The 14,190-nt window shown below is 39.0% G+C and overlaps 1 protein-coding gene across 4 annotated transcripts in view; it reads right to left on the reverse strand.

Moving 5' to 3' along the window:
* The window catches only part of RPS6KC1 (ribosomal protein S6 kinase C1), a 170,003-nt gene extending 156,042 nt beyond the window's left edge, over positions 1-13,961 (reverse strand). For 3 of the 4 annotated variants that reach the window (XM_046682331.1, XM_046682329.1, XM_046682328.1), the window contains exon 1: positions 13,732-13,961. In XM_046682331.1, the coding sequence (XP_046538287.1) occupies positions 13,732-13,836 (105 nt within the window). In that variant the 5' untranslated portion in view covers positions 13,837-13,961. Of the gene's footprint in view, positions 1-5,287; positions 5,408-13,731 lie in introns of all 4 variants that reach the window. The other variant, XM_046682330.1, reaches the window with a different exon arrangement.
* Between the last annotated feature and the right edge of the window lie 229 nt (positions 13,962-14,190).

Raw genomic sequence — 14,190 nt, forward strand, 5'->3', positions numbered from 1 at the left:
GCAATTTTAAATCTTTAATGTTCTTACCAAAAAAAAAGTTGTAGTTGTGTGCATCTGAAATTTATGCAATTTTATTTAATGTTCTTATAAAGTCAGACAAACCTGAGTTCACCTTCTGATTCCTCCACTGACAGGCTTGCTCTTCTCTATAAAACAGGAATAATGCTCCCTGCCTGGCCTGGCTGTGGTGGACGTAAACAAGAAGGCACCAAGAACTCTCTAATTAAAAAGTTAGCTCCGGGGCCGGCCCCAGGGCCGAGTGGTAAGTTCACGTGCTCCGCTGCGGCAGCCCAAGGTTTCGCCGGTTTGAATCCTGGGCGCAGACATGGCACCACTCATCAAGCCACACTGAGGTGGCACCCCACATGCCACAACTAGAAGGATCCACAAATAGGAATACACAGCTATGTACCGGGGGGCTTTGGGGAGAAAAAGGAAAAAAGTAAAATCTTAAAAAGAAAAAAGTTAGCTCCTTCAATCCCTTACTAGAGAATTTAACTATCTTGAATTCCACCTAAGAATTCCAGACAGGAAAGGTTTCCAATTTCTTGCTACGCTATCCTCCAACTTTCAGGATATATAAATTTGGTGAAATCTCTTAGCAACTTTCATTAATTTAGAACAGTGCTGTCCAACAGAACTCTCTCTGATGATGGAAAGAAAAGTTCTCTATCTGCACTGTTCAACACAGTACCCCCTGGCCACAAGCGTGCGTGTGGCTACTGAGCACTTGAAACATGGCTACTGTGACTGAAGAACTAAATTTTTAATTTTATTTCACTTAATTCAAACAAAAATAGCCACATCTGGCTAACAGCTACCATATCAGACAACAGAAATTTAGAATAAGAGGCTAGAACAAGTAACTAACAACTATATATTATTAAAATATTGGACTTTAGCTATTACTTTCAAATATCAGCCCCCCCCACCAAATACACACACACCTTTGCAAAATTATGTTGTTTCACATTATTAAATGATTTAATTTTGCCTCCTAAAAATCCTTCTCATATTTTTGTAAAATGTGCTAATGAGAAGAAAGTCAGGGATAATCAACCTACTAATAATCCACCCACCAAAAATAGTCACTATTGTTAAGGGATGGCTAACATCTTTTTGTTTATAGAGTATACATATATTTGATATGATCACTGGCAATAGGGTTTATTCAGGCACACCTTACATTCTACAAATTATATTTTTCGGAAAAATTAATAGATTTCCTGAATTTATAACTCAATCATTTTATTTTATTATTTTTTTTTTAGATTTTTTTTTTAATTTTTTCCTTTTTCTCCCCAAAGCCCCCCAGTACATAGTTGTATATTCTTCGTTGTGGGTCCTTCTAGTTGTGGCATGTGGGACGCTGCCTCAGCGTGGTTTGATGAGCAGTGCCATGTTTGCGCCCAGGATTCGAACCAACGAAACACTGGGCCGCATGCAGCAGAGCGCGCGAAGTTAACCACTCGGCCACGGGGCCAGCCCCTCAATCATTTTATAAATATACCAAAGTATCCTACTATTTTAAGTAATTGTCCTTTACATATGCAAATGAAATTTTTGTGACAAAAGACATTATTTCCTGGTTTGGTGTACATATTAGAAGAATTACATTTTGGATTTTCTCCAGGTAAGCCATTGCTAGAAATCAAATATATGTGTACTATGCAAGCAAAAATATGATGGCCATCCCTGAACAATATCTACAATTTTAAAATCATCTTGCCAGAAATAACCAATTTGATTACGATTTCTCACCTACACTCTCAGTGTCTCGCATACTTCTGCTATGTGCTGGGGCTACACTGGAGAGCAGAACAAAGCGCCTGCCTTGCGGGACCTCACAGCCTAGCGGTTCGTATGGCTGGTGGGCAGGGGGCATGCAGATGGAGTGGGGTGTATTTCCCAAACTTATTTTAGTATCTCAGAAAACAGTAGTGTGCTAAGCAACAGACTGGGAAGCACTTCATCCCAGAGCACTGCCACGACACTGAGTGCTCGCTGTCCAGACCACAGTGGCATCCCCAAAGCAGTCAAGAACACTTCAGGGATTTAAGACTGTTAACGTTTTCATGGTAATAAGTTACTCGTGGCTATTACAGAAAATCAAAGTTGAAATTTTCTTACACCACCTAAGTGAAAGTCTTTAATTTTAAGCTTCTAAGAATTTCTCTTCACCCTCAAATACTTCTCATATGAACGGGGGACATTTTACTTAGGCAGAGTTCAGAAAATCAAATGAAAATATCCCTTTCCCAACAGCATAAACAAAGCTGAGTGAAAATCATGTCTGGAAAGTGGAGGGCTACACTTCCTGACCCTTCTCTTTCCTCTTTGGTTCCTTTGCTTCTCCCTTGGAGGTTCCTCTTCCTCCTTCTACCCTCAGCACTCTGTGAGCATGCCAAGAATCAGCCCTAAACTCTGTTTCTTAGCCTCCTTTTCAGTATTAAGAGAGAAAGTCTTTATCTGTTCTAACGCTGTTCAAGGCTCTGTGCTAAGCATGGGAGAAAAAACCTTCACTTCGCACATTTACATTTGCAAAGCATTTTATATCAATGATTCATTTCATTCCCTCAACAACCTATGAACTAGGCAGGAGTGGTTATTATGAGTCCCCCTTTTACCAACAAGGAAACAAGATCCAGAGACTTGTGTAAGGTCACATGGTTATTCACCTTTAGATTCGGAATTAGAACTCAGATTTTCTGACTCTTGGTCCAGTGCTCTTTCCACTGCACTATACTGCATCCCTCAATTTATCTCTAGAATTTGCAGCAATAATTAAGTTTTCTCACTTCCACAAAACCCTGTCACTATTAGGTTTTATTTATTCTTTCACTTATTCATTTAACAAATGTTAGTGCCTACTCTGTTACTAGGTACTGAAGTCAATGGAGAATACACTAGATCTGATTCCCATGCCACTACATTATAAAAATATAATCACTTGCTAAATACATTACCCAGTTCAACCACTTAGCACCCCAATGTAAGGGATTGAGCATTCCCACATGTATAATCTCATTTAAATAACTTAACAATGTGTCCTCTGAAATGGAAACCAAAAACACAAAAGGGTTAGGATAACATGAATTGGGCCCAAATGTCCATTAGTAACAACAATTAGGGACTGCAAAATTGATGAAAAATAAGAATATCAATCAGAAATATGAGGAAAGAATACGATCATACTGAAAATGAACAAAATTGAGCCCTCAGACCCAGATTTTTATAACTTTTAATACTATATTACCAATTATCTCAACAAGTAATATCAACTTTAAAACAAAAATACTATAAATTCCCCAGATATAGACTGCTAGCATTTAGTAATTTTTTCTGGGTGAATTTCAATATTTTGTCATAAAATTCAGCCAATATATTCCCAAAAAAGTTGGAAGTTAAAACAGTGATTCCTTTCATTTAAAGTTCATAAATTTCCACTGCAAGCATTAACTACCACTGGCTCAGTAAGTACCTTAAAGAGCCTTTTGCTATAGAGAATTCTATCACAAAATCATCTTGAAAACTACCACCTCGAAGCAGTGCTTCATAAACCATGCTGCACGGAATACCAGTATTCTTCAAAATCAGTGCTCTCAAAGGAAGGGCTTAATGATCAATTCAGTTTACTTTTGTTTAAAAAAACTTTCTTACGGCAGAATTTCTCAAAGTCTTTAATACATTACCATGCCTAGTAAATCTCCAAAAGGAAGATATGTAGTATTTCCCAAGACAATCTATCCACTCAACTACTTCTTTTTTTCCTATCTTGTTTATTATTATTTTATGTATTTAGTGCAACACCTCCCAAAATTTGGAAAACAGCTGAGAAATGCTTCTGCAGTGCTTGTAGTCCATCTGCCTTTGTTGATGCCAACAGCAAATTCTGAATTTAGGAAAACAAATAAGGGCTCACAGTGAAGGTAACTATCTGTTACTGTGCTAAAAAATTAACTCCCGTCCTTCATTGGCTCATCACAACAGCCCTGCCTGGTAGGATGAGCTCTCCAAGGCCCAAGAGCAGACAGTACAGACGAACACTCATCCTCATCATACACTCAGGACAGGCAGGACGGGATCTCACAACTCCCTGATTCCAAACAAAATGCTCTTTCCAGGATAGAACTAAATCGGCCCTCCAAGAGATGAAAATCCCAAGCATGCGAGTCACGTTCCCCATGCCTGTTAGGTAAACCCATTCTGTCTTTTACAAAGAAATTAAGTCAACCAAAACGTAGAAGTTGAAGCACCACTGTGGGAGAATGGAAAGAATTATGCAGGGGTTTGCATACTGGCCCTGACACTAGCCACGAACTGCTTTTTCGCCAGTTCAGTAATAAACCAAAGAAAAAGCAACCTTCAAATGAGCCCTCTTTAATGTTTAAAACAAAGACCAGATGTGGCTTGGCCTAACTCAGGCCCATAATAATCAACAGATCATACTGTCACTAGATCCTCTATATGCTTTCTAGGGAGCTGACTTGTTTTATCTACTTCTTAACGAACATTACCAAGTCTCCTTACAAGTCAAGTCAAAAGCACTCTTTTATCTAATTACTATTATAATAATGATTTGAAATTATCCTTTTGACTGAGAAGAACTGTCTTCTCTATAAGAGTAAGAGATAGTCACCAGAAAACAAAACTACAAAAATTATTCAAATCTAACTATTAGATTTCCTAAATAAAAATGATCACAAAATAACTCCCGTTAGAAACAAACAGAAATAAGTTAAACACATAGTTTAAGAAGGTATTTTTTTGACCAATTTATGTGTCGAGTCTTCTGATGGCTACTTCACTATTGGTGTTCAGCTGCTAGTTTAGGGTAATAGCAGCAGGGTTAAGAAGATAAAGTCCAAGAGTAACATAGATTTTTCAAAAATTAAATGTCAAGATACAAGTAATCAAACATGAAAAAAAAGGAAAAGAAAAGGAGGGGCAGGCCCACTCTTCATTTCTCAAAGATACGACTCTCCAAATGTAGGACGGGTACAACAGGATATACAAAAATGGAAGGCTGAGCTATACTGAACATTTCCCATCATGGGGGTTAGGTAAACCGAATGGCACATTCATCAACATAATGCATGCAATCCTGACTTTCAGACATTTGACTTTCATAAAATCTGCACTTTCGTATAAATATACTGACACCTTTAAACTGCATTTCATACACACACAAAAACAACTCTGGCAAGAAGAGCAGGTACCTCAAAGCACCCAAAGCACACGGGCAGGCGTTCCCTTACCCAGCTGAAGCTCCCTCCCACCCCATCACCTGCATCGCAGCTCCTCTCTCCCTCTTTTCCCTGCAGAGCTGCAGGTGTCACTGGCTGGCAGGAGTATTTGGGCTGGTTATCACCCACCAGCCAGGTAGTCTGGACCCGAGAGACAGCACCTGCACAAACCATAATTAGACATTTTACATTTTTTAGTTCTCTGGAGTGGAAGAACTCCAACATAAGATAGATAAGCCAATGGGAAAAATTTCAGACGTTCAACTTTCTAACAAGTTTTGACAAAAGCAGTATGTTGAAAGTAAGGAATTGCTGCTTTCTACATTATTAAAATCTGAAAGTTTCAAGAGAGAATAAAGAAACTACAACAAGTTACCTCTATGTACTCAACAAACATTTGCTTTCTCACTTAAACTTGTTTTTCTCACTTAAATTTTACCAATTATATGGTACCACTCTAAGGTAAACTATTTCCCATTCAAAGTTCAAGGAGAATCAAAATTCTCAATGTTAAAGAAAGTTTGCAATTTAACATAAAATCTTAATATCTGAGCATACAAGTTGTCAATAAACAAAAAACAGGAATTTTTAAAAATCCACTTACTAAATTTTTGGTACACAACATAGTTTTCTACTTAACAATATTAAGAATCAAAAACAAAGGGTAGAATAAAACAGACTCTGGAAAAAACTGAACAACTTGAGAGTCATGATTTTTCAAAGATTTTAAGCATAATTACATTTTACAACAAACTCATCTCCCTCTCTACCCCCATAATTACTTCATTTGCTGAAAATATCTCCAAATTAAGCCAAAACCAATATTTCTTCATGAAATCTACACAGAGCTACTGTTTTAACAACTGAACACTAATAATTCTCACTGCTTTAACACTGGGCATTTGTAATAATGAAAGAGGTTAAGGGTTTAAAATTTAGTAGGCTCTTTTATTTCTTTAAAGTAACTCAAATTATTACTTGAAATGTTTATGAATATGCATTACTTTCAAAATAAAAAGCTAACTAAACTAAAAATTAAAACATGCTGCCACCCAAATACAAAAACTCCACAGTGACTATCATACTTAAGGGTAAAAGACTAAATGCCTTTTTCCTAAGATCATGAACAAAGCAAGGGTGTCCAGTCTCACCACTTTTATGCAATATTGCACTGTAAGTCTTAGCTAGTGCAACAGGCAAGAAAAGGAAATAAAAGACATGCAGATTGGAAAGAAGAAATAAAGCTATCCCTTATGCCAGACAACATGGACTGCCTATGTAGGAAAAAATAAGGACTCTACGAAAACTCCTAGAATTAATAAGTCACTGTGGAAAGGTCACAGAATGTAAGGTCAACACAAAAATGAACCAAATCTCTTTATACTAACAATAAAAAGCTGAAAACTGAATTTTTTTAAAAAAATACTTACAATAGCTACAAAAAGATGAAATGCTGAATTTTTTTAAAAAAATACTACTTACAATAGCTACAAAAAGATGAAATGCTGAAGAATAAATCTAACAAAGCATGTACAAAATCTGTATGCTGAAAACTATAAAATGCTGATGAAAGAAATCAAAGAACACCTACATTAATGGCAAGGCAAACTATGTTCATGTATTCGAAGATTCAACATAGTAAAGATGTCAATCCTCCCCCAACTGATCTACAAATTTAACCCAATTCTAATCAAAATCCCATCAGGATTTCTTGTAGATAGAGACAAGCTGATTCTAAAATTTACATGGAAAAGCAAAGGAATTAGAATTTTCAAAACAATTTTGAAACAGGAGAATAAAGTTGGAGAAATCATACTACCTAATTTTAAGACTTAGTATAAACCTACTATAATCAAGACAATGTTATATGGAACAAAACAGACCCACACACATATGGCTAATTGATTTTTGACAGAGGTGCAAAGGCAATTCAATGAAGAAAGGCTAGTTTCTTGAACAAACGGCGTTTTGTTGCAATTGGATATCTACATGCAATTGGATATCTACATGAACCTCCACCTTGGTGGGAATGCAAACTGGTGCAGCCACTATGGAAAACAGTATGGAGATTCCTCAAAAAGTTAAGAACAGAAATATCTTATGACCCAGCCATCCCACTACTGGGTATCTATCCTAAGAACCTGAAATCAGCAATTCCAAAAGTCCCATGCACCCCTATGTTCATCGCAGCATTATTCACAATAGCCAAGACATGGAACCAACCTAAGTGCCCAGCAACTGATGATTAGATAAAGAAGATGTGGTATATATATACAATGGAATACTACTCAGCCATAAAAAAGGACAAATTCACAAGAACATGGATAGACCTTGAGGGTATTATGTTGAGTGAAATAAGCCAGACAGAGAAAGACGAACTCTGTATGACTCCACTCATAGGTGGTAGTTAACATATAGACAAAGAGAACTGATCAGTGGTTGCCAGGGGAAAGGGGGGTGGGGGGAGGGCACTAGGGGTGAAGTGGTGTACCTACAACATGACCAATAATGATGTACAACTGTAATTTCACAAGGATGTTAACCTTCATAACCTTAATAAAAAAAAAAATGAAGCTCCATCTAAACCTCACACCTCATACAAAAATAAACTCAAAATGATCATAGAGCTAAATGTAGAAGGCAAAACAATAAAACTTCCAGAAGAAAACATTGGGGAAAAATATTTGTGACATGGGGTTAGTAGAGAGTTTTTAGACATGACACTAAAAGCATACTCCATAAAAGAAAGAAAATGATAAAGTGGACTTCACCAAAACTTAAATTTTTGCTTCGTAAAAGAAACTGTTAAGAGAATGAAAAGACATGCTAAACAATGGGAGAAAATATTTGCAAATCACGTATCTGACAAAAAACTTACATATAGAACAAATAAACAACTCCCAAAACTCAACAGTAAGAAAACAAACAACCCAACGAAAAAAAACGGGCAAAAAATAATCTCAAAAGGTTAAACACCATATGATTCTATTTATATGACACTCTAAAAGAGACAAAAGTAGAGGGGTGGAGAGTAGGTGAGTGGTTGCCAGAGGGTAAGAGGTGGGGAAAAGAGTGTGAAAAAGGGAGAGCAGGAGGGAGTTTTGGGGATGATGGAACTGTTGCTGGCTGATTATGGTGAGTGGACGAACGAATTTACATGTGCCGAGGTTCACTGAATTACATAACAAAAAAAATCAATTTTACTGTATGCTAACTTACAAAAGAAAAGCATTGCCTATTTCTAGCCCTATCTCAAGTCTCTACTATAGTCCAGGCTCTGTGCGAGGCACCAAGAATCCAAAGTTAAAAAGACAGAGTCTGCCCTCAGAGGAGGGGGCAGACAAGTACACTATGATAAAGGCTTTAATGCAGGAGTATAAAAGACACACGGAGTCCTGCAGGTAAGAATGGCTTCTAGGAGAACACACTTGAGACGGACAGGGATTGCCAAGACAACAGGGAAGAGCATTCCAAACAGAGGAAACAGCATCTAACAGAGCGGTATGGGAAAACACAGTATACTAGCACACCTGGGAAACTACAAATAATTCCCTTCCCAAGCTCAAGCAGGCCACGTAAGATTACGGTCAGGAACTGAAAGCAGGTTCCCTCCAAGCAATACAAACAGAGTTTCTATTTGCATCTTTGGAAATGTCCGTTTTCAGACTTAAGTCAAGCTGAGCACTTGTTCCATTCATTCCCTTGCTCCCCTTTGTTCACGTCATCATGATCACTGTATTATCCATGTATCCATCACTCTTGCCAAATTACAGTAAGGGCCCTGAGGGGACAAACAGGAGTCCTCATATGTACACCTACAGAATCTAATGAAATGTGTTTTATAATATAGGTATTCAGCAGCACAGGACTGGGATCAAAAGCACACACTGTGACTGGGGCCAGTTTACCTGGCTTCAAATCTAGATTCTACCACTAGCTAGCTGTGTGACCCTGGGCAAGTTACTTAATCTCTCTGTGCCTCAATTTCCTCATTGACAACGTGAGGATAATCATAGCATCTACTCACTGGGCTGCCGTGAAAAATATGCTAATTTATATAAAGTACTTAGAACAGTGCTTGACTTATAGTAAGCACCATATAAGTGTTTGCAATTATTACTCAACAAATATTAGCTATGTAAAATGAGGACTTACGTATTCTCACATTTTGAAAACAAACCCAAATTACTTTAAGCATGTGCAAGACCTGCACGTTGAAACTAGAAAACATTGCTCAGACAAACTAAAGAGCTAAATAAATGGAAGATATATGTTCATGGATCAGAAGACTCAATATCGTTAAGACATCAATTCTTTTGAAATTGATCTACATTCTCAATGTAATCTCAGTCAAAATCTGGGTAGGCATGTTTGTAGAACCTACAAGCTAATTGTAAACTTTATATGAAAACGCAAACAATCTAAAATAGCCAAAACAATTTTGAGAAAGAAAGTTAGAGGACTTAGATGACCTGATTTCAAGACTTAGCATAAAGCTATAGTAAACAAGGCTGTGAGCTATCAAGGGAAATGAAAGCACATGTCTACACAAAGACTTGCATACAAATGTTCATAATAGCCAAAAACTGGAAACAACTCAAAATGTCCATCAACAGGTAAATGGACCGATGGTAGGGTAACCATACAATGGAATACTGATCAGCAATAAAAGAGAATAAAAACACACAACAACATAGATGAATCTCAAATAATCATGTTGAGTTAAAAAAAGTCAGACCCAGAAAAGTACAGACCGTATAATTCCATTTATATAAAATTCTAGAAAATACAACCTAATCTATAATGAGAGAAAGCTGACCAGTGGTTGCCTAGCAACAGGGGGTGGGGAGAAGGGACTGACTGCAAAGGAACATGAGGGAATTTCTGCAGTGATGACTGTGGTGGTGGTTACAGAGCTATATACATTTGCCAAAACTCATCGAACTGTACTCTTAAAATTGGTGAATTTTATTGTATATAAAATTATGCCTCGATATAAACAAAATAAAGTCATAAGGTGGCACTGTCTTTTAGGAATAAAAGTCTGTCTTTTGCTTCCCATTTTCATTGAAAGAATACAGGCAAGAATTACCATGCACTTAACATTGCTGGGAAATCCAGATTACAATATGAGAATTTTGTAAACTTAGCATGATGAAACAACCAAAAACACCGCTAATGGTTCTTTTATATCTATGTTTCCTTCAACTAAAGAATCAAAAGAAATCTACAGAATTTCCCAATTCTGAATAGAGGTACTTATTCTAGGTAAAAATTAAGAAGCGAAACAGAATTAAACTAAGAAATCTGTCAGCAAGTTTGCTCACTGACCACAAGGTTCTCTAAGCCTGCCAGGTTCCACAGAAGTGAAAAAAAGTACAAAGGAAATTTAAGACAAAAGAGTTGTTATGCTCCCCAAAATTTAGCATTGGTACTTCCAAGGCTTCTAATTCTCCTGCTAAAGAAAGAAGCCTGCAAGGATCAAGAATAAAGAGATTTGTTCCTTAAAGCTAGAAGTAAATCAGCAGTGGGAAACATACAGAAGACATTCCTAATTTTTATCTCATCAGTTTCTCTCAGGGGACCACTACTTACCTGGTTAATTCTCCTAAGGAAAGATGTTTTTCTCCTTAAGCCTCAAAAAACAATAAATATTTTACTTGTTTTATAATATTAAGCACAGTTATTTTTAAAGTATTTCTCAATGTTGACGCTTAAACCTCAAAATCAAAAAATAAAATCTGTAACATTAGCAATAAATGAGGACATAAACATTTACAAGGAGAAAAAAGGCAGTGTAAGCAATTTTCAAGTTCAAATAACCACAGCAATATGTGGCATGCATATTACAAGGATTTGGTTGGTTCTAGGGCAATATGCTACTTTATCTTCTAATTTATGTAGTCAGAATAGTTCTGTAAACAGTTCACAGCTTAAGAAAAGATATTTAAGACGTAAATTGGGTTAACCTTTCCTTTCGTAAAGTAAGAATACAAGTAATCATCATACTCAGTGTTTCCTATTCAATTTCCACACTCACACTGCTTTCTTTAGGCCTTTCCGGGCTCGATCCCTCCTACCCACAATGCCCTCTCCTTCTATCCACCTGTTGGATTCTTCCCATCTTTCACTCCCTGTCTTAATTGGTACATGTTCCTTGATCCCTGGAGCCAGAAGCAACCTCTCTGTCTGCTGAAATCCCATAGCTCTTTTCTGTAGTCTCTTAGGACATTTAACCCTTTCTATCTTGTACTATACTTCCTCAAGTCCAGTAGGCTCTCTTCTACTAGGAGTATCCTTGAAAGGGAGGGCCATTATTCAGCCTTGTATCCCTCACAGCACTTAGTGTCTGGAACTAAACATTTATTGGGTGTGCTGCCTAGAATGGAGAGGAAAACACTCAACCATAGTTTTTCAGGCACTATGTGCCATCCACTGCCTTAAGTGATGTAAAAGGAAACAAATAACCATGATAGAGACCTGCTCTAAATCTACTAGAGACAGACATGTAAACAGATTGATACAATATAACTGTGGTAAGTGCTATAACAAGGGATGAACAGGTGCTGTGAGGGGAACATATGTATGTTAAAATTTGTTCTAATTCCATAAACTATATTAGGAAACTAAGTCTAGATTTTTTGAAGGACCCAATGACTAGAAAGGTCTCAAGAGTAGTATTATAAGGGCCCCTTAATCTTAAGAAATTTCTTACATAACCTGAAACTAACATTCCACTTATACAACAACCTTACTGGCAAACAGGGAGTAGTGAATTTCTCTCTATTCTCAGGACAGCCCTCTGCAATGATCAGGCCTAGTCTTAGTATCTTTAAACAAACTTGCTTATCCCATTGACAAATAGAAATGACAAGCAATAGGACATATTGGAGTATATGAGGAAACCACTGGGTGTAAACCTAATTCGGCCTGACTTCTTCCAAAAGGGCCTGACCTGGCTGTGGCGCATGCATTGAAAATGCCCTTAAGATAAAGGTGCAACTTCCCCCGACACTGGCATTTCCTTAAGGATAAGCATCTTTCCCTAGGCTAGGAACTGATTGCTGCGCTCATCTGTGACCACCCAGCTGGAGACAACAGACCTGCTCCCTGCTGTGTCCATCAGTCATTGTGCCCAGTCTTGTGACTACTGTAAAAGGGACATTTCAATCATGTGAAACATGCTCTTTGGGGGTATATAACCACTCTGTGCACCCCACTTCTTTGCTGCCCTTCCTTCCTTGGGGCAGGCAGTCCTCACACGTGGGCTATGTGGTCCTGACATTTTGGCTCAGAATAAATTCACCCACATTTTCATTTATAGTCTGGTTATGGGTTATTTGCATCAACACCATCTTCTCACATATGTCTGAATTGTGTACCATTTCCATAAATTATGTGCCACTTCTATGCCCCACTGTGCTTATCTAAATCTACTTAACTTTTAAGGTTCTTCTCAAGGCCTACTTCCTGAGCTCTCTATCACATATGATTACTACATCCTCCAAATGTATATTATACTATTACTACTATCTGTACCTCTCTTTTTTTAACAATTAATGATAATGATAGAGTTAATTCTTAACTTTTTATATAACTTGGAGTTAAGGAGAACTGGGCTCAAACCCCACGTGTGCCAAGTTAACGAAACTTCCTTGAATCTCAGTTTCCTCATCATTAAAATTAGGATTGAGTGACATGTACAAAACGTCTAACATACACACCTACTCATACATACAGTACATACATACTTATTTGATTTTATTAGTCGCATTTTCTAAGAAGAGATGACAACTTTCTTTGAAAAGCGCAAGAGCAGTGAAACATAAAGTGGGTATTTAAAAATGGATCGGTCAGTTGATGCAAAGGAGGCTCGCAACTTCTAAGTGAGCCCTCAAGACAACTCACACAAGACACCTTCAGTACAATTTCTCACGTTTCCTTCTGTAAACCGTGAAAAACTCGGAGGCAAAAAGACACAGCCAGACCGAGGTCCCAGGCTGATGGCCCTAACACTGACATCCTTCCCAAGAAGTCTTGTCTGCCTCAGTGCAACCCTGACGCTGTATAAACAGTCAAGAGAAGAAATACCTTCCATTACACATACCAAATAATATAAAAATTAATGTTTTAAATTTGCATTTTCCCTGGGAAACAAGCAAAACCACTTCTGCAAATTTCAGCCTCAGAAGAGAAAGCTAAATGGAATGGGGGCTGAGTCATCAATTTAAAACCATCAACCTCTGCCCCACCCAGGAATGGGGACACGACCGCGACCTTTTCCAGCAGAGTCCTGGGCATCCCGCACTCAGCGCCTACCCCAGCCTTCCTGAAATCCCCACCTCCGACGCCTGTCTCGGCACTAGGTGCACCCAGACCCACCCTCGGCTCTGACCCGGGGTCAGGTAAACCTACACCAGGGTCCCCACCCCAGTCACGCATGTCTCAATTCAGGCTCCTACCCCCGCCCGACACTGGCACTCACCCGGGCGGTGACCTTATACACCGTGTAGCCCCTCGGGTGTCGCTGGGGATCGGTGACAGTGTAGAAACGGGCGAGGTCGGCACCCCGCTCCCGAGGAGAGGTCATCCTTCCGCCGCCTCTGCCGCCGCCGCCGCCTGCCGGGGATCATCAGGGCAACCCGGCGCCGCCGCGGTCCCGGATCCCCAAGCAGCGGCGAAGCGGCCAAGAGGCGGTGGCTCCACCGCGGCGCCTCCGCCGCACGGCTTTGCTTCCGGGTCGGCAGAGAAGCTTCCGGGCCAGGCAGCGTCCCGCTGACCCCCATCCCAGAGTGGATCTGGCAAGCGGGCGGTGACCAGGTTGCTCATGCCGCCGCTCTCGTCACTGCGGCGAGCCCAGACATCTCTACTAAGTCTCCTTGTGCCCCTGCTCCGTCCCCTCTTAGATTCTGCGAGAGCTGTGATGGCCGCGACACACTGGCGA

This window comes from Equus quagga, chromosome 13, assembly GCF_021613505.1.
Source record: "Equus quagga isolate Etosha38 chromosome 13, UCLA_HA_Equagga_1.0, whole genome shotgun sequence".
NCBI lineage: Eukaryota > Metazoa > Chordata > Mammalia > Perissodactyla > Equidae > Equus > Equus quagga.